General features: G+C 44.9%; 1 protein-coding gene across 1 annotated transcript in view; it reads right to left on the reverse strand.

The window, feature by feature from the left end:
* The window catches only part of CTR9 (CTR9 component of Paf1/RNA polymerase II complex), a 222,667-nt gene that overhangs the window by 33,506 nt on the left and 169,205 nt on the right, over positions 1-19,956 (reverse strand). The window contains exons 17-18 of the mRNA XM_086955952.1: positions 18,165-18,281; positions 17,310-17,455 (exon numbers count right to left, since the gene is read on the reverse strand). Coding sequence (XP_086812078.1) covers positions 17,310-17,455; positions 18,165-18,281 — 263 coding nt within the window. The remainder of the gene's footprint in view (positions 1-17,309; positions 17,456-18,164; positions 18,282-19,956) is intronic.

The following is a 19,956-nucleotide window of genomic DNA, read 5'->3' on the forward strand; positions in this document are numbered from 1 at the left end:
CCTGATGCTCTGGCAGACAGGGACTCCCTTGGTCCACTTCTCTTCATGCTCTAGGGCACGGGTGCAGTGTGTTTTTTTTTTAGCATCTGATTTGTTGCGAGAGTCACTAGCGGTTGGAGAGGGGTCTGCAGAAAGAGGCTGCAGGTGGCGACTGGGAGTTCAGTCTGAGCAAACCCAAGGGTGGGTTTAGCTCCTGTTGGTCTGGGGCCCCCATTGGCACCGTCACCTCCCTTGTACTCAGGCCGTAGAGTGGGGGTGCAGAGGTACTTGGAGGAGTCGGGTGGTGGCAGTCGTAAACTCTTGGTCTTGGATTCTGCTGCAGGACAGCTGGGCCACTAACAATGCGAGTCTCACTGTCCCTGAAGACCCTCGAAGTTCAGGTTGATTCTCCTAGTCATTGGTGTCCGGTCTGGACACAACAATCCTAGGTTGCTTCAAGGGGTCCAGTACCCCAGGTATTGGTATTGTGCAGCTCCGGTCGGTCCTGGCATCCCCACACTTGGAGAGAGGATGTATCTGACAAGTAGGAGGACTGCTACCTCTTTCTGGGCAGCTGCTGCATCAGTATACCCGGTGAGCAGCAGGTCGGTGAACCTGGTCTTGCTTCTTTGGTGCCTGCAGCTGCAGTAGAGTAGCGCCTCTACTCCGAGGGAGTTACTTTGGCAATTGGTTAACCACTGGCAGCGCTCCAGGTTTCTTGGTGTCTGCACAGCAGCAGGACAAGTCTGTTGGTCCATGAGAATCAGTGCAGCAGACAGGCGGACAGGGTTGGCATCAAGGCAGTCACACTCCTCTGCTGTCATGTCAGCAGTCATGTTGGTCAACAACTTTTTTGTCAGTTGAAATCTGAAGTCCTGGGATCAGGTGCTCCCCTAAATACTAAATTTAGGGGCATTAAGGGGAGTGAGTGATAGTAGACAATGGGCTACATACATCTGGGATCACTACACCCCCTAGATGACCACTTCCTTTGTGGAGTGGGCATAACCCTGTCCCAGGATTCCTAATTCCACCACACACAAGATGGTGGAATTTCCAAATTTGTGTTTACTTCAGGCTGGGCCACCCTAGGCGTGTGTTCAGCGTAGAAGTGCAACACGCCTCCTGCATAGCTAATTTTCCCTTCTGTCCTGGTGCCACATGGGCCCATGGAAGTGAGTGGCATACCCCAGTCTGGGGAAGCCTTGGTCGCATATCAAAGGCGGCAGAGGCCTTTCAATCCTCCTGCCTTGAAATGCTTATTTACCAGCCTTCCTAAGGAGGAGGTGACAACACTTCTCCCCAGAGCAGGTATTGTTTGACCTCTGACCTCCTAGAGGGTCAGAAACTCATCTATGGTGGCTAGCTGGACTGGACCAGTCACACCAGAAGGCTGGTGGGGTTCAGGGACAGCTTTAAGGTACCCTCTGAGTATATGTATTAATAAATCCATTACTGCAATCAGCGTGGGTCTATTAATACGAGGTATTTGATACCAAACAACATATGGTTTAGTGAAGTCGTTCTGTAGCTGTCGAACTCATTTTAACTAGTGACCGGTACATACCTTAAGATGGCTTCCCTGTTCTCTTGTACTGTCAGTAATTGAACTGGCCAGCACAGGGGCATATTTGCTCATGCAGATATGTTCTCACATGGGCTATAATACGCCCTAGACTTAGGGCCGTAAGGCCTGCTGTAGGGGTGACTTAAAAATATTACAAGCAGTGTTCGGGGACATGGTACACAAATGTGTGCCTTGTAGGGTTTTAACTTTTTGGAGCATCTTGTCACACAGCCTGCAGTGGCAGTCTGTAGGAGTTTAGTGCTGGGTCCCTTAGGGCGGCACAAGATGTGCTGCAGTTCGTAGGGACTCTCTTGGGTACCTATGCCATAGGTACCAGAGGTACCACTTAAATCTAAACATGCAAGAGCACATCGGAGCATCTACCAAAGGAGCGAATTTACAGTTGTGCATCCTAAGAAAACTCAAACCCTACCTGCCCCATGAGGACTTCAAATCGGCAGTGCAAGCACTGGTCATCTCCAGACTAGAATATGGCAGTACTACCTTATGCGGACTAGAGAAACTCAGTTTAGCCCCTATCAGAGCTTCGCTAAATGCGGCTACGAGACTCATAACGGGTTCTAAGAAAACCAACTATATCTCGCCGGACCTGAAATCACTCAACTGGCTTCCCTTTGAGACAAGGATCCAATTAAAGATTGTGTGTATGACCCACAGAGCTCTTCACATCAATATCCCACTCTACCTGGCAAATGAACTGGAACTCTCTGGTGGATCTCGGTACACAAGGCGCACCAGCACCTTACTGCTCAAGCCAAAGAAATTCAATAAGCTTAAAAGCTACAACCGTACATTCTCAGGCATTGTCCAGAGAATCTGGAGCACCCTTCCAGTGGAGACAAGGCTTATTCCATCCACCTTTGTTTTCAAAAGGGAAATGAAAGCACTACTAATGAACAATGCGCTTATCTAGAAACTTTGCTCCTCTTACCTCGAGTCTTTTTGGTTATCCTAACTATTACATGTCATCTGTTGCGACCCATTGTTGCCTGCCATAATGTCCCTTTTGTTCTTGATATATACTGTCCTAAGTTTCCTGTTGCAATTGCCTTCTACCTATTTCCCTCCACTATGTAATTTGTACTCTTGTGACACATTGACCTACTTGTAACTTGTTATGTCTTTACACTATGTTCCTTGTTCTTCGTCATCCCTATATAAAGCGCTCTGATACCCACTTGGGTCATGTTCGCGCTATACAAAACTTACAAATAAATTAGGGACTTACAAAGGTGCTAAAGGCCTGGCAGTTTGAGGGATCACATGACCAGTTGTCTTGTTTTGATGAAAGAACACTGACACTTGGGACCTTGTTAGCAGGAACCCAGTGGACTTCAGTTGCATCTGATACCAGGCAAAAAATGGGGGGACTACTGCAACAAAAACCCAGTTTCCTACAGCTGCCCATTATACTTTCTATGGCATTGTGCTCAACGCTACACAAGTTAGAGTTCAAACTTTGAGAAGAAGTTACTTACCCTTAAGTTATGCTCTTACTGGTGGATAGTTAAACTACAGATTTCTCACCCTAGAATACTACCAAGGTGCCAGACTGGATCTAGTAACCTTTCCCAGCAATGCTTTTGGGTGGGTCTACACCGGCTTTGTACCACCCTAGAAGTGAGAGAGAGGAAGAGCTTATAAGCGCCACCCGGCACGCTGACGTCAATTTCTTATTTCTTTCCGTTCCATCAGACGAAGAGCTTGAATAATTCTTAGTATCAGTGTGCAAAATCCTAACTTGAGCCCTACTTTAGAAGATGAATACAAACCATTCCACAGACTAGGGAAGTGGGAAGGCATTGAGGAATCTGCAGTTAGGGAGTTACAGAAAGGGAGTAACTTGCTCTTCTGATGGATACTTCTAAACACAGATTCCTCACCTTAGAATAGATACCAAAGCAGTACATCCCCAAGGTGGAGGGTCTGTGTTTTGGGCTCAAATGCCCCTCTACGCCGGGCCTGGTTGTCAGGGCAATATTGCTTCGTGAAGGAGTAAACGGATGCCCTTGTCGCAGCCTGGCAGATGTCAAGTGCAGGCACTCAATGTGCAAACTGTAGGAAAGTGCCCCTTTTTTCAAAGTCACCCCCACTTTTTGCCACTGGTATAGATGTTTTTCGACTGATGTGCACTGGATCCCTGCAAACCAGACCCAGTGTCAGGGCTCCTTCCCTAAAACAAGGTAAAATGTTCTAATTGTCACACAATTGGCACAGACTTTGGCACCCCTGTAAGTCTCTAGTAAGTGGTACCCCTGGTACCTAGGTCATGGGTCCCAAAGGTGGTCCTGTATTATGCCACCCAAAGGGATCCCCGTACGAATTACACGCAGCCTGCCATGACAGAATCATGATGCAAATCACGAGTGAAAACATGACATGGCACACTCACTGTGTTCCATGCCAATGTCACTGCATGCACTATATGTAAGTCACCCTTACAGCAGGCCTTGTAGCCCTATGGCAGGGTGCATTATATAACATGCAATGGCATATCTGCGCGAGCAGACATGATCCTGTGCTATCTAGTTCAATTATTAGATGGTACAAGTGAACAGGGAAGCCATGTTAAGTGAATGTACCAGGCACTGGTCGTCAAAGGTTCCCCAGCTACATGATGGCTTCACTGAAACCTATTGTGTTTGGTATCAAACACCTTGTCTTAATAAATCTGCCTGATACCAGTACAAGATTTATGATGGCATGCAACCGGAGGGCACTTTAGTGGTGCCCTTTGAAAACAATCACTATCTAGTGTGCTGGCTGACTAGTTTTGTCCAGACTCCAACCACAGACATGTTTCTGATCCCCTGTAGGTAAGAAGGCACGTTCTCGGAGGCCAGAAACAATGCATGCGTAGGAGGAAGGTGTTCACACCTCCTCCAGCCGGATGGCTAGTCATTTAGCATACAAAGGCCAGGAGTTTCAAAGCCTCCGACACCTTTGATATTGCATTGTATTGTAATTTCATTTGTATAGTGCTTACTACCCTGACGAGGCGTCAAAGCCCTTTTTCGGCGAGTAACACGCTACTCCGGGATCCATAGACTATTAGTGTTGAATTAGTATAGTGAAACATGCTAGTACATTTTAAGTGTTGGATAGGTTAGTCAGTTATTTGGATTTGGAATGATAGCAGAAGGATAGAGGAGGAAAAAGGTTTGTATTTATAGAACGCTTGTTGACCCATGCTATTCAGCAAGCCCATAAAGGATTAGTGGTGAATTAATATGGTGAAAAGGTGGCAGGATAGAAGAGGAAAAGAGGTTTGTATTTATATAGCGCTTGCTACCCCTGATGGGGTTTTGAAGCGCAAGTAGCATCAGGATAAGTGTTGAATTAGTATGGTGAAACATGAGAGTAATTTTAGTGGTGGATATATTAGTCATTTATTTGGATTGAGTAGGGTTGGGGAGGGGTAGGAAAGGAAAAAGGTTTGCATTTATATAGCACTTGTATCCCTGATGGGGTGTTGACTCTTTATTGGCGAGTAGCACACTACTCTGGAACCTTATAAAGGATTAGTGGTGAATTAGTATAGTTGAATATAGAATTTGAGAAGTGAACATGTTAGTCTGCTAATCTTGATTGAAAAGGATAGTGGAGGGATAAAAGAGTGTAGGATTTTCTTTCTGGGAGAGAGTCTAAAAAAAGAGTTATTTTGGCGATCATAGTAGTGGTATGGGGTTTAGGAAAAATGGGATGTAGAGGATATATTAATAGATGTATAGGATGAGAGCTAGGGTAGTGCATTGGAAAGAGTAGTAGAAAGAAGTTTGAGATGAGTCAGAAGGTTGGGCTAGAAGATATATTGAGCGAAGTATAGGCTGAGAAATAGGGTAATGCATTGGAAATGCTAAATTAGAATAAAGTGATAAATATATAGATTCATAAGTACATTGAAAGTATATAGATGCATAAAGGAGGCAAGTATATGTAGATTAAAGATATTGATATGAGGCGCAGGATGAGAAATAGGGTAGTGCATTGGATAGGCTTTTTCAGGAGAAAAGTAACAGACACACAGATCCAGTACCTGGAAGGTACATAGATGCACAATGGAAGTATGTACATGTAGACCAAAGATGATTTTTTTTTTCTCTCTCAACAATAATTATTTTACACGTTTATACAAAGTAGTACACAAAGATACACACATCTATAGTGAAAACAAATGCTTATATACAGAGGGATATGCTGTAAATTTCTGTTTGTGTATGGTGCTTATGTGGGGGAAGAGACACATTTTGAGTAGTTTTCTTAAGATAAGGTGGCTGTTGGTGGACATTATGTTGGGGGGTAAAGAGTTCCATAGTTTGCCTGCTTGAACAGAGAAGGATGTGCCACCCATGGTTTTTTTCTTGTATGGTAGGATTTTGAGGCGAGATGCTCCTTTAGAGCGGAGGTTCCTTTGTTGAATGCGTTTGGTGATTTTATTCCTGATGAAGAGTGGTTCCCTTCTATGTATTGCTTTGTGGGTGATACAAAGCAGCTTGAACGTGGATCTTCTGGCAACCGGTAACCAATGCAGGGCTTTCAAGGCAGGGGAGATGTGGTCTCGCGGTTTGATATGCAAAAGTAGTCTGGCAGCCGAGTTCTGAATCTGTTGTAATCTTTTCATGGTTGTTAAAGGTGATCGTGGTAGAGGCTATTGGCGTAATCGAGTTTGGACAGAACAAGGAGATGGTAGCTTGAACCTTGTGTGGAAATCCCAAATGAGGGAACATTTGTTGCAGTGTTTTTATAGTGACAAAGCTTGATCTTGCTAGTTTATCCACTTGGGCATTCATCAACAGTTTGGAGTCCATGGTCATTCCGAGGATTCTTACTTCTTCGATACTTTAGGCAGTGATCCCAGTTCAATAGGCCATGCGGAAAGCGAGTTGTAATGTTTCCAATTGCCACACGCGAGTATTTCAGTTTTTGAAGCATTCAATTTGAGATTGCTCCAAGTCATCCACTGATCCACGGCCCCGAGACAGCTGAAAATTGGTGATTTTCAAAGGTCTTTGGGGCATTCCAGTTGAAGGAGTATTCGCGTGTCATCTGCATAGTTATAGCACGTGAGGTGAAATTTATTGATCAGTACAGGTAATGACTTCATGTAGATGTTGAAAAACTTGGGCGAGATGATAGAACCTCGAGGGACCCCTGCTTTTGTGGAGTGATGTTTGGACGAGAAAGGTGGGGTATGGATGACATTAGTTCGGTTTTGAAGGTAGGACGTGATCCAGTCCAGAGCAGTTCCCTCTATGCCGGCTTCATAGAGTCTTTGTTTTAGAGTGTCATGGTCAACCGTGTCAAAGGCAGCTGAGAGGTCCAAGAGGAGCCTCCATCTACTGCACGGCTGAGAATGGCCTGGGAAATAAATTCAGGGCATGCTAGGATTAGCTGAGGGACTGGATTTGTGTCAGAAGACACTGTAGGCGCAGGACCCTTTGAGTGTCACCCTCCCAATCTCTCATTTGAGATCATGTGGTGGAATGAAATTGATCCCAGCTTGGCATTCTTGTGTTTGTGGTATGTTTTCGACTTACCTGAAGACTTTGAATGAGAATGGGACTTATGCTCTGACCCGGCCTTATGATCAGGAGTGGTTCCATGACTTGGAGTGGGCCCACAGCTTCAAACACCACCTCTTCTCTTCAGTGACATACAGCCAGGCTTCCCACTCCCTGATAACTTTCAGGTGCATGATGTTGCACTTTTCACATGACTTCTGGAAGTTCCTAGAGCCCATGCACCCAAGGAACAGGTTGTTCAGGTCCGTGAGACATTTGCTTTCTGAACTCATGGCATCATTAGAAACCTGTCATTTTCAGCTGAAACATCACCCATTGGCTTTAAATTATTTTGAGAGTCATCAGAAAACAGAGCTGATCTATGTTGAATGGTATTGAAAGAGAAGAACTGACATCAGAACACTATATGCGGCTCTGTCCCCTCACTTCTGGGGCGTGCAAGATTGCCACTGTATCACCTGCAGGAGTCAATGCTGGGAGAACTTTCTGGATCTAGTCGGATGACTTGGATATTCTGAAGGTGGGGAATCTGTGGTTAAAAGAATTGGCCAGAAGGTAAAACTTAAAAATCTCTCAATCGGGATTTGGAACTTTTTAGCCTGTAACATCAGAATTTTTACCCATGCTAGACACTATCAGGTGAAATTTAAATACACATCTCTTCCACAGATACCAGATGTAAAGAGTTCTCTTCAATCCTCTCTTTACATTTTCGATATTAATGTTTTACTAGTTAGTTTACTCAATGTTTTCCAGTTTTGCTGTGATATATATTTTTTTAAATTGCACACAAAGACATCCAAGAGGTGGTGCTCTTTATAAGAGACTTCATCTTTAAAAAAGTTAAGAGTAACAAGACAAGAGCAAATAAAAGCCAACCTCTTTCTTCAAGACTAGAGTAACAACAATACGTTCACATCACTCAAAACACAACCTCCATGACACAAACGCCAAAATAATTTGTGATCTGCAGTAATTTTAAACACTTAAAGGACCCCTGTCTCTTTAATAGGCTATTTTAGAAGCTGCTGCAAGTCAGAAACAGGAAGTTTGCTTCACATCTCCTTTTACAGACCCATTGATAGGGCAGCAAACACCTGTTAAATCGAAGTATAGAGGAACTCTGGGACAGGCTATTGCCCTCTCCCCACAGGAAGTGGTCTTATAGGGTGTGTTGTATTCCCAAGGCTAAGTAGTCCATTGGCTACTACCCTACACTCTCCTAACACCCCTAAATTCAGTATTTAGGGGAGCCCCTGGCAACAGGAAAACAGATCCTGATGACCTGAAAGAAGGATGTGTAGAGTTGCACCTGAAAGAACTGAAGACCCAGAAACTGACCATGCGCCAACCCTGTCGGCCTGCTTGCTGACTTCAACAACTATGCCCAAATCCGACTTGTCATGCAGCTTCTGAGTCCCCAGAGCCTGGGAGACCTGCTAGCATTTCACTCAGGAACCATGATGTCCCAAGAAGTAGAGGATTTGCTTCCCTGCAACATGTAGGCATCCAAAGATTCAAAGACTCCTGCAAGGACTTTGTGCCTGCAGAAACCAGATGCCTGATGACACTACTGAACCGGTCGCTCCAAGCCCGAGTTGAAGTGTGCCAACACTGTCCACGTGGTCTCGCAGCATCCAGAGCTCGAGCCCAAGGAGAACTCAACCCTTGTGGACCCTCCGTTGTCGCCTGCTGCCACTGCACACAGGCCACCTCTACAGCCACTGCTCCCAGTATGAAAAACCTGATGCTTAAATGCACCCATAGTACCTAGGCTGTGGAAAAGAAGACCAAAGGTGTCCCTAAGTCCCCGAGCATAGTGAGGCCTGAGCCCCCCTGTTAGGTCAGTCAGACTGGATTCCCAGTCCTAGCCTGCAGCCTGTTTATGCAAAGAACGATCTCCCATGGCGTAACATAGTGTTTTGCATCTCTACAACCGGCCAACCTAGTGCCGCTGGTGCTGCCTTGGAGCTTGCCCACCACTCATCTTAACTGTTGGAGATTGGCCCCATAAGTCACTGTACTGTACCGGAATGCTGCATTGACTTTTCCTCCCATAGGTTAACATTTCAGCTTCTAGCAATTTCGCACTAGGTGTCGACTTTTTGAACAGAAAAGTATTCTTATTTAAAAACATTTCTTACCTGAACTATTTGCTTCAGGTGCATACAAATATATAAAGAAAATTCTACTTACCAGTATGCATCTGTTCTTGGCATGTAGAGCTGCAGATTGCTACACTTTGCATTAGATCGCCACCTGCTGTTGGGCTCGGATGATTGCATGTTGTTGTCGTCTTGGAAGAAGTCTTTGTAATCACGAGAGGTGACTCCTCCCTTGGACGATAGTGCGCATGGGCATCGGCTCCATCCTTAGATTGTTTTTCGCCATGATGGGAAATGATGGAGTTAGTAGAAATAAAGAAGGGATGTCCATGCGTGTATATCCAAGATAAAAACTGGAACAGATACAGGTCCCGGGGAGGTGGGAGGGCGTGAAGTAATCTGCAGCTCTACATGCCAAGAAAAGATGCATACTGGTAAGTAGCATTTTCCGTTCGAGGCATATGAGCTGCAGATCCTACACTTTGCATCCATTGCGCTGCAGTGTCTCCCCTAGCGGTGGTCACCTGTATCCGTTGCAGTAGTTTGAAAGAGTTTTGAGGACAGCTTGGCCTACTGCAGCTTGCTGCTTAGCTTATACATCAACACAATAGTGTTTAGTGAAGGTGTGTGTTGTAGATCATGTTGCTGCCTTGCAGATGTCTTCTAGGGGAATGTTACCTAAGAAAGCTGTGAGAAGTTGGCCTGGTATAGGATTATCACTAATTCTAGTGAGCACCTTGCACCAGTCCAAACGACCCTTATAGTAATTGGTTGTAAGTCAACCTTATAGACCAGCTATCCTAGGGGTAGCATGGACAAAAGCAGTCTTAGGCTAAACTCAAGAGGGCATGTGAAGCCAGCTGTTTTACCATATGCAATCCTTTGAATACCAAATGAAAGGACACCACACAAGTTATATATTATAAAATATATGTATTTATTACTAGAATAATCCCCTATACTCCTTATGAGCACAGAAGCACAAGCGTTAAACAAAGAACTTGATATAACATACAAAAGTTGCACAAATATGGATAGGCCCGGGTGGCCCCTAAAACCATATACTAAAATAGTGGTATAAGAACCACGTCACGAACAATGGTAAGGCCTAGGGCCTTGAGAATCGCTGGGGCTACACTGGACTAACGAAGGTTAGGTCGGGGGAGGCCCACAGGATGCGGGCGCAGTGTCTATAGGCACACGTCTTTACCAATACAAGTCAATGGTGCGTAAAAATTAGAAAGTTACTGTTTTGGGAGTCTTCCGACTGGACTGGAACTTAGCCACTTAAAACTAGGACACTAGAGGTGTAAACCACTACAGGAGCACCGGAGTACTCTCGTTACCTCACCCACAGGAAGCAGGTGCATAGGTGTCAAAGTGCATCGGGTTTCGTCGTGGAGTTCTATGGAGCCTTGAGGGGAAGATGCTGCAGGCGACCAGGAGAGAAGAGTCCGGTTGGATCCAAGGGTGTATCGAAGATGTAGAGTACCTGAAAGCAGAGGGGACAGAGTTTGGGTCACTTGCCAGTGACCAGGAAGGAACCAGGCGATGCCGGGTTGCGATCAGGTGATGTCGTGAAGTTTGTCTCCGCTGCCACGTGGACCAGGAAGGACCGAGGACGACCAGGAGGTAGACACTGCTGTCCCACGAACGCTCTAGCTGTCGGCGGTGTCGGTTCTCGAATCGGAGTCAACAGGCCTTGGCAAATGCAACCCACGCAGGACTCGGAAATGGCTTCTGGATCAGACCAGGAAGGTCTGATGGGCTGCTCCTTTTCAGGGGAGCAAGGGCCAGTCTGGAGCAACCAGACCAGCAGTGTAAATCCGAATGTTCGTCGTCACAGAGGCCACTAGCCAACCGGCAAGTGACCGGACAACGCGTCGAGCAGGAAAATGCAAAAGGGCCCCACGCAGCACTCGGTGAGTGTGTAAATGTAAATGTAAATGTTTTGCGACTTATATAGCGCACGTATCACCCAAAGGCATCAAGGCGCTTGCCTTGGGAACCCGTCCTGGCTTTTTCCCTGTGAGATAACCCCTACTGGACATCCCCAAGGTGAAAGCCAGGCATCCCGCAGCGGGTGGGCCGCCGTAGTGGAGATTAAGCAAGCTATTGCCCAGAGTTGCAGCGTGGGACCCCATGATTAGAATAGGCACCGAGGCGAGAATTATCGAGTCCGTGGACATTTTTGGGCTCAGGACCCTGCCACGTCGGGAATTGAACCCTGGTCCCGGGCCAGACCTCTGCATCAGGGTCTGCCGCTCTAATCAGTGAGCCACACTCCTCTGCCGCTCTAATCAGTGAGCCACACTCCTCCAGAGGTGATCTTCGGTGCAAGAGCTGCTCGGGGCTGGGGCTTCTCAATCCCCAATGCACAGCTTCGAGGGTGCCTCAGGAGCTGCACAGGAAGCACTTCGCTGGCTTTCCAAGATGGCTGGTCCCACGTCTCTCGTCGCCTCCACGGGTCTCAGCTTTGCTGGGACTGTGGATCGGGCTGTTGGATGTCTGGAAGTCCGGTTCTTGTCGGTCTCTGTTGTTCGAGCTCCGGCGGGAGCAACAACAAAGAAAACCTTTGAGCGCTGATGGTGCCTGCTTGTGCAGGGTGGTCACTTCTTGACCACAAGGGAGATTCTTCAGTCTTCTACGTTGAGTAGGATGTCGAAGGGTCCAGAGTTTCGTTTCAAAGTTTCAGTCAGGATGATCTAATGTCTATGGGCACAGCTCCTACCTTTATTCCAAATCAAGCTGGCTTGATTTCCTGCTAGGTCTCTCCTATGGGTGGGACCCAGGAAGGGGGTGGTTACACCCCTTTCCCTTGGTCTAGTTTCGCGCTAGAGCTGGGGCTGGAATGCCCCAGCACCGGTTTGAACTCGGCTTTGCCTGGGACACCTTGTGCGCCCCAGGCAGTGTCTAGTTTCGGTGTAATTGTAAAAATGGTTCTTGTATAGTGAAAGCTTGAATCTCACTAACTCTTCTAAGAGAGGTGATAGCAATAAGCTGTTTTCCATGTGAGCAATTGCAGTTCACACTTATGTTAAGGTTCAAATGGGGGGCCCCATGAGCCTGTTAAGAGCAATGTTTAGGTTCCACCCTGGAGGGGGTGGAAACCTAGGAGGAATAATTATTTGTAATCCTTCCATAAAAGCTTTGATTGCAGGTACTCTAAATAACGACATATGTTGTCTGTTTTGTAGATAGGCTGCAATGGCTGCAAGATGTAAACGTATAGATGAATATGCCAGATTACATCTTTGTAAATGGAGAAGGTAACAGATGATATTTTGGATGGAAGCATCTAAAGGATCAATTTGATTATTAGCGCAGTAAATGGCAAATCTCTTCCATTTAGCAGCATAGCAAGCTCTAGTAGTAGGTCTTCTGGCTTCTTTAATGATAGTCATACAGTCTGGTGGCAGGTTAAGGTAACGAAACTCCAAGACTTCAGGAGCCAGATCGCCAGATTGTTCACTTGGATCTGGATGCCCGATGTCTCCATGGTTCTGCGTTAGCATGGATGGGGTCAGAGACAGTTTTTGGTTCTAGCAGTGTGGTGAACCAAGTTTGGCGTGCCCCTGTGGGAGCTACCAGGATCAGTTTGAGAGACTTGTCTGAGCTTGCATGCTACTAGTGGTATTAGTGGGATTGGCGGAAAAGCGTACGCAAATCTGCCTGACCAGTTCATCCATATTGCATTGCCCTTGGACAGCGGGTGTGAAAACCTGGCGGCGAAGGTTGGGCATTTTGCGTTTTCGTGTATGGCAAACAGGTCCATGTCTGGCTGACCCAACTTGTGAAAGAATGGTTGAAGAACTTGCAGATGTAGTTCCCATTCGTGAATCTGTTGTGTCTGTCAGCTTAACAGATCGGCTATCTGATTGTGAACTCCTGGAAGGTGTTCTGCAAGCAGATATATCTTTTGTGTAATGGCCCATCTCAAAATATTTTGTGCAAGCTGGGACAGCTGCAGAGAATGTGTGCCTCCTTGTTTTTGCATGTAGTACATCGCTGTCATGTTGTCCGTCCGGATTAAGACATCTTTGTTCCGTATGACACTTGGAAGGACTTCAGTGCTAGGAAAATCGCCAGCAACTCTATGTGATTGATGTGAAGCACCTTTTGTTGAGCGGTCCACCTTCCCTGAGTTGTGTGGTGGAGCAGATGTGCTCCCCATCCTGTCAGGGATGCGTCTGTTTTCAGTACTATCTGTGGAACAGGCTCAAGGAACAACCGCCCTTTGGACAAGTTTTTGGTGTTCCACCACTGCAGAGAGAGATGTGTGCGGCTGGCCACCAACACCAGGTCTGTAAGTTGTCCTTGTGCCTGATTCCACTGATGTGCTAGACATTCCTGCAATGGGCGCACTTGCAGTCTTGCATACGGTACAATAAAAATGCAAGATTCATCATGCCTATTAATTGCATGAACACTTTGAGATAGAGTGTTAGTTTTGAAACCTTGTGACTAAGGCTTGAACACTCTGTGTCCTAGCTGGACTAGGATAAGCTAGAGCTGTATTGGTGTTTATGGTAGTCCCTAGGTATTAATGTACATGAGAGGGCTGTAGATGTGACTTGGTGTGGTTTATTGTAAACCCCAAGTTGTGCAGTGTTTGAAATGTTTGAGATGTGTGTTGAACACACTGGTTGAATGACTTGGCTTTTATGAGCCAATCGTCTAAGTATGGAAAGACATGGACATGTTGTCTTCTGAGATGTGCTGCTACTACTGCTAGGCACTTTGTAAACACTCACGGTGCAGTTGTGACCCTGAATGGAAGGACTTTGAACTGATAGTATTGTCCTTCTAGCACAAACCTGAGATACTTCCAGTGAGAAGGATGTATGGGAATGTGAAAGTAGGCGTCTTTGAGGTCTAGTGTAGTTAGGAAATTACCTTGTTGCAACAATTTGAGCACCTGTTGTAAAGTTTATATACAGATTGAGAGGCCTTAGATCTAGAATTGGTCTTAATGTCCCTTCCTTTTAGGGTATTAAGAAGTAAAGTGAGTTGACCCCTGTTCCTTGATGTTGCAATGGAACTAAATCTATTGCATCTTTTTGCAGCAATGAGAGAACCTCTTGTTGGAGCAGCGTTAGATGTTCTGTGGACATTGGAGGCTGTCTGGGAGGCAAATATTTGGAGGGGTAGCTGTAAACTCTAGGCAGCAACCATACTGGATAATCTGTCTTACCCACTTGTCTGTTGTGATGGAGTTCCAGACAGGTAGGAACTGTGCTAATCTCCCCTCTATAGGAGTGGAATGCTGTTGGGGGAGCTGAAGGAAGTCACTGTTTAGTGGTGGAGGAGGTTCGATTGTTGTTATTACCTCAACCTCTTCCTTTATTGTTATTACCTCTGTAGCCTCCTCTAAAATATCCTCTATTGGAGGATGTTTGCGTATTGTTTTTAAAGGAAGCTGAAATGTCTGCTCCTGTTTGTTTGGAGCCTCCTCTGTAGAAGGAGCGACGAAAAGAGCCTCTTGCTTGAGTGGACTGCAGATCTCCCATAGATTTTGCTGTATTAGTGTCTTTTTTCATTTTCTCAAGTGCTATGTCTAGCTCTGGACCAAACAGTTGTTGGTTGAATGGTTGATTTAAGATGGCTGTTTGCACCTCTTGCTTAAATCCTGAAATGCGTAGCCACGCATGTCTTCTAAGGACGACACTAGTGTTTATTGCCCTAGATGCAGTGTCTGCTACATCAAGAGCGCACTTGATTGAGGCATTTGAAATTAGCTTACCCTCTTGTATAAGGTCATTTGCTTGTGCTATATATTGGTCCTTTTGCATGAAGCATCTATTATTTTTGATTCCTTATGAGGAGGTGGTGCCTCACCTGATGTCTGTGAATTTGCTCTTTTTCTAGTGTTTGAAACAACTAGGGAATCTGAGGGTAGCTGTTCTTTAATGTAAGCAGGATCCCCAGGAGCAGGCCTGTACTTTTTTTCTATTTTTTGGGTTTATGATCCTAGCTCGTACAGGATCTTTAAACACTTCTGGGGCATGCTTAATGACCCCTTTAATCATAGGTAATATTTGAACAGACTTTTGGGAGTGTTCAAAAGTGCCTAACAAAAAATCTTCTTCTGCCTGATCTGAGTGCATTGTTACATTATGATAGAGGGCAGCCCTATTGAGTAGATGTCCAAACCCAATATTATCTTCAGGAGGAGATGGTTTAGATGGATATGTATGTGGTTCAGGGATATCCGGTACATCTTGTGGGTTTGGATATTCCCAGTCTGGTGCATCAAAAAGGTATGGAAAGGGCTCACCTGGGTCTCCCTCATTCCCTAGGTTATACCCATCATCATTCTGAGGAGGTGTGTGTAGAGGTGAAGATTGAGGTGGAGAATTTTGTGGTGAATGAACAGGTGACATTTGAGGTGAAATGTTAAAAGGAATAGAAGGTGAAAACGGAGATACAGGAGAAGGGTGCATAGGTGATGTAGCAGAATCCTTCTTGACAGGCACTGGAGTTGAAGGTGCTGTATCTAGCTTCCTCTTCGTATGTGGCATAGTGGAAACATGTCCTGTTTTTGGATCTATGTATATCCTTTTGTGCAAATGATCAGTTCTAAAAAGCTCTTCTTCTTGAGGAATTGCTTTATGCGCCAATTTTTTCAGCTCCGGGCCTGTTTTTTGCTGGTCTTTAGCCTTAGGAGTTACCATAGAATCCTTTGGCGTAGTTTTTGGCATCAAAGGTAATGTTTTCGGAGGCCTGGTTCGAGGGCTTCGATGCATCGGAAGCAGGCTTTGTAGGTTTCGGCACCGAAGATTTTGGGCTGGAAACGGTTTTGGTCGGCTTGGAAGAGTCGGAAACAGGCTTCATTGGTTTCGAAGCAGTCTTTTGTCCTTAGGAGTTGCCGGTTTCTGAGTGTTCTTCGGAACCGGGACTTCTTTCGGTTTCGGTGCCGAAGGAGCTAGTAGTATTGGCACGTGCGGTTTTGCTCGGTATGGAGCTCGCAAAAGGCTTTAATACTTTCTTCGGAGCCGAGCTCGATTGCGGGGCTTTGGAAGCAGTGTTTCAGTCTCGACTGGGCCCCGAAGGCAGAGATTTGACCTTTGCCTTTGGTTTAGGTGTTGGGGCTGGGGTAGGTTCAGTTGTACTCACGTGTTGACCTGATGGTATGGAGTCATTGGAGTCATCTGCCTCAGATACGATTTGGAGATCGGAATCTTCCTCTGGGACACATGGACCTTCGTCGAAGATATCCACTGGCTCCGGAGCTGATCGCCCCGTGTCACGTCGACGGGCCCTCCCATCTCGAATGGTCTTCTTGGATCAAAAGGACGCACAAGCTGTGCAGCTCGACTCGTCGTGTGACCACACGCCCCCCTAGAAGAGCACCTTGGGATTGCCATAGTAAGTCCCTGTCAATCTATAAGGGAACTCGTGGACTCTTAAGATAATACATCTCATTTTGATATATCTTATAAAGAGCAAAATTCATACTGCATGGTTAAAAACCTGCATTTTCAGGGGAGGAATGGGGGTGAGGGGACATCATTACCTAGGACACTGGATTTATTGGAGGCCAACAAACTTGAGAGCAGAGCTCCAGATCTTTGTCGGAAGCCAAGGATCCTCCGGACCTTTGTCGGAAGCAAAGGAATGAAAAGAACGGAGTGGCGAAGCTCATAGGAGTAGTGCTGGAATTTTTTTTTGAACTTGCGTCTGGGGAGTTTTTTTAAGGTGAGGAATCTGCAATCAGAAGCATCCTCCAGATTTAACTTCTAAGGCTCACTTTCTCAAGGGTACCAGCTTTTGCAATAATAATTTGAGAATTCAGATTTTGTGATCTGTAAAGTCTACCAGTGTAAGTATACCCTAGAATACTAGCGGGATAGCAATGTTTCTCAACAGTGTTCTCATGTCTCAGTATTAAGTACTGCAGCAGGACCCCAAGAACAAAGCACTGCACCTTCTGTTTAGGAAGTCGAATCGAGCATAACATTTGCAAGCAGCCGAGTCATCCATAACCGCGCATTTATGTGTGTAAAATGACATGCATTCTTTCACACAGTCAACCAAATCCCATCCCAGAATTCTGCGAGAGAAGAGAAGGACAGGTCAATTATTTTCTACTTATGAGTAGGTCAAAGGATTTACCTATGAGCAAGCTCCAGTTCCTTTACCGCATTTAATACTTCTTTCAAGTTACTCTTCTCATTTTTCAGTACAGACGTGGCAAGCCGCTGTAGCACCAGAGCTACATTAAACATAAGAACCGTATCACTGGGTGCCACATGTCGAGCCTGTTGAGAAATCCAAAAAGTGGCTTATTACACCAAGTCAATGAACAGATTTTAGATGTAAACATTAAGACATTTTGCATTGTGACTACTAAGGAAGTGCTATGTTGTTAAGAGGTCTAATAGGATCCTACAGACAGATATGGTTGGAACACCGGAGTCACCGGGTAATTAAACTATAGACAACTGCAAATTAAAAATCTACTTTTTACAGCATTTTAAGCAGTCTGATAAGATTCACTAAACATCATAGCTGGAAGGGCTTAACCTTTGCACTGGTTCCCTGCAAACCAGAACCCAGTGTCAGGGCTTCTTCCCTAAAAACTCTCATATACCTACATGATCATGGTGACAGACAACTTTATAAAATTGGATTTTCTAAAAATCCAGTATTGGGCAATTCTTGCACATCACTGGTTTTAAAACACCAGAATATAATTTTGTCTCTATTGAACACCTTTCGCCTTTTAAAAGGCTTCCTCTTGTTTTTGTTCCCCATTAGCTTTTTTCTTCTTCAAATCCCCTAGTGGTCTGCGAGAACCAAATATATTTTGAGTAATCTCCTGTATTCAGCATTTCAGTTCCGAACTATGTTATCCGTTAAATTTCACGTGATACCCTTTTCTCAACCTCATCATTCGTTAGCCAACATACTCAATGTAATTTAAGGACACAAGGATATAATAATATTAATATTCTGAGTGTTCCTTACCTTCAGCAAAATCTGCTTGCATTCTTGTAACTTGCCACATTTGAAAAGTGCTCGGGCCAAGTACAGAAGTACCTCAGTATTTTGGTGTTTGTAAAATTTTTTGAGACAGTTTTCATACTGAATGAGAAATGAAAAAATAACTGATGTAATTATCAAAATAGACTACTTAAGTAAGAATGCACTCTTAACATTACAAAACGTATGTAATACATTCCAGCATAACATGCTTGGCAGACAAATCGGTATGACTAGATAGGCATCAGAAACAGACTGGACACTAATCAAAGGTCATATTTGTCCAAGTGCACAGAGGATGAGGCAATTAGCGGGATAAAAATTACAGTGGTGAGAGCCTCTAGGGGTAGTTGTCAAAACCTTTCTCAGGGGGGTTGGTGTTGAGATCCTTCCACATCTCGCTTTATTGGTCTTGATCCTCAAGTACAGTGCGTTGTAATCTTAGAACTACTTCTGCTTCTCTTCATGTGGCTCCGGCATCAAAGGTGCCTCGATGTCTAGTTGACCAGCCTAAGATTCTCTCTGCGCCAGAGGCTTTAGTGGAATGTAAAACCCCTTTAACGAGTGGTCGAACTCCTTCCTTTGTAGGAGTGCCACAATTCCGGCTTTGAGCCCTTGCTGCTCGGCTTCAACCATTGATGACTTCTTCCTTTTCGAACTCGGGAGCTCTTTAGTCTTCAGCTCTTTTTCCTTCGCCCCCTGTCGTGCATTACGGTGTTGACCGTTGATTGGAAGGTGTGAGAAAGTGGCTCTATATATACTGGACTAGAATGAAGTACAGTGTGTATAGAGTCCACCAACCCCAGAGGTATAACAGAGGCTAAAGTCAGAACTGACCTTACTCTCCAAAGTGGTAGCTTGGTCGAGCAGTAAGGCAGTACCAGAGGACAGTGTAAAGCATTTGTTGTACACACACACAATCAGCAAAAGGTTTCACACACTCAAGGACTGAATTCCAGGCCAATGGTTTTTATATCCACAGATATATTGGTTTTATGTTTAGAACCAACAGTTCTCTCATGTAATTACTTTGCAAAGGAGCAATAAAGTGTGTGCACACAGTGAATACAATATTGGTAGTAAGCAACATAATCCTAAAACACACTAAAGCATTGAGCTCCATGGGTTTTCTACATTTAAGTACAGTTGATTACTATGCAGGTTACTTTGGTAGTTCCAGGACTAGATCATAGATTCAGTCCTGGGGTCTAATCTGAAACCAGATTAGCAAAAACGTTTTAGTTACTGTAGTGAATTTTCATGAATATAAAGCCGTTTTAAAAGTTCACACTTAAGAAACGTTTAAATGAAAATCTGCCAATGTTATTCAATGGGAGAAAATTCAGAATGCAGGTAAAGTTACGATTGTGTTACTTTTATAATCCAGCACTGGTCTCCTAGGGCCAGCACTGGGGTCTTAACTTAGAACAGGTTGGTAATTGTGTTTCAGTATTTTGTAAGATTTTTTAAAGAATATCTCAAGTTTTCAAAAGTAGACACTTAGAAGAAATTTCATAGAAAAGCAGACAATGGGTTCCTATGGAGAAAATACAGATTACTAGTAAACCCGGTTGGGGTAACTTTTGCGGTTCAGTACTGGGCTAAAAGGTACAGTACTGGCTTCTCCCCTGATCACAGGTGAGTACTTCTGAATTTAGCTGACTTTATATAAATATTTTCAGTTTTCAAAATTTCACACTTAAAAAATTTTCGAGTCAAAATTGGTTAATGTTATCCAATGGCAGGTAAGTGAGTTACCGGTTTCTAGGTGAGTACT

The sequence above is a fragment of the Lissotriton vulgaris genome, chromosome 2_1 (genome assembly GCF_964263255.1).
Source record: "Lissotriton vulgaris chromosome 2_1, aLisVul1.2, whole genome shotgun sequence".
Classification (NCBI taxonomy): Eukaryota; Metazoa; Chordata; class Amphibia; order Caudata; family Salamandridae; genus Lissotriton; species Lissotriton vulgaris.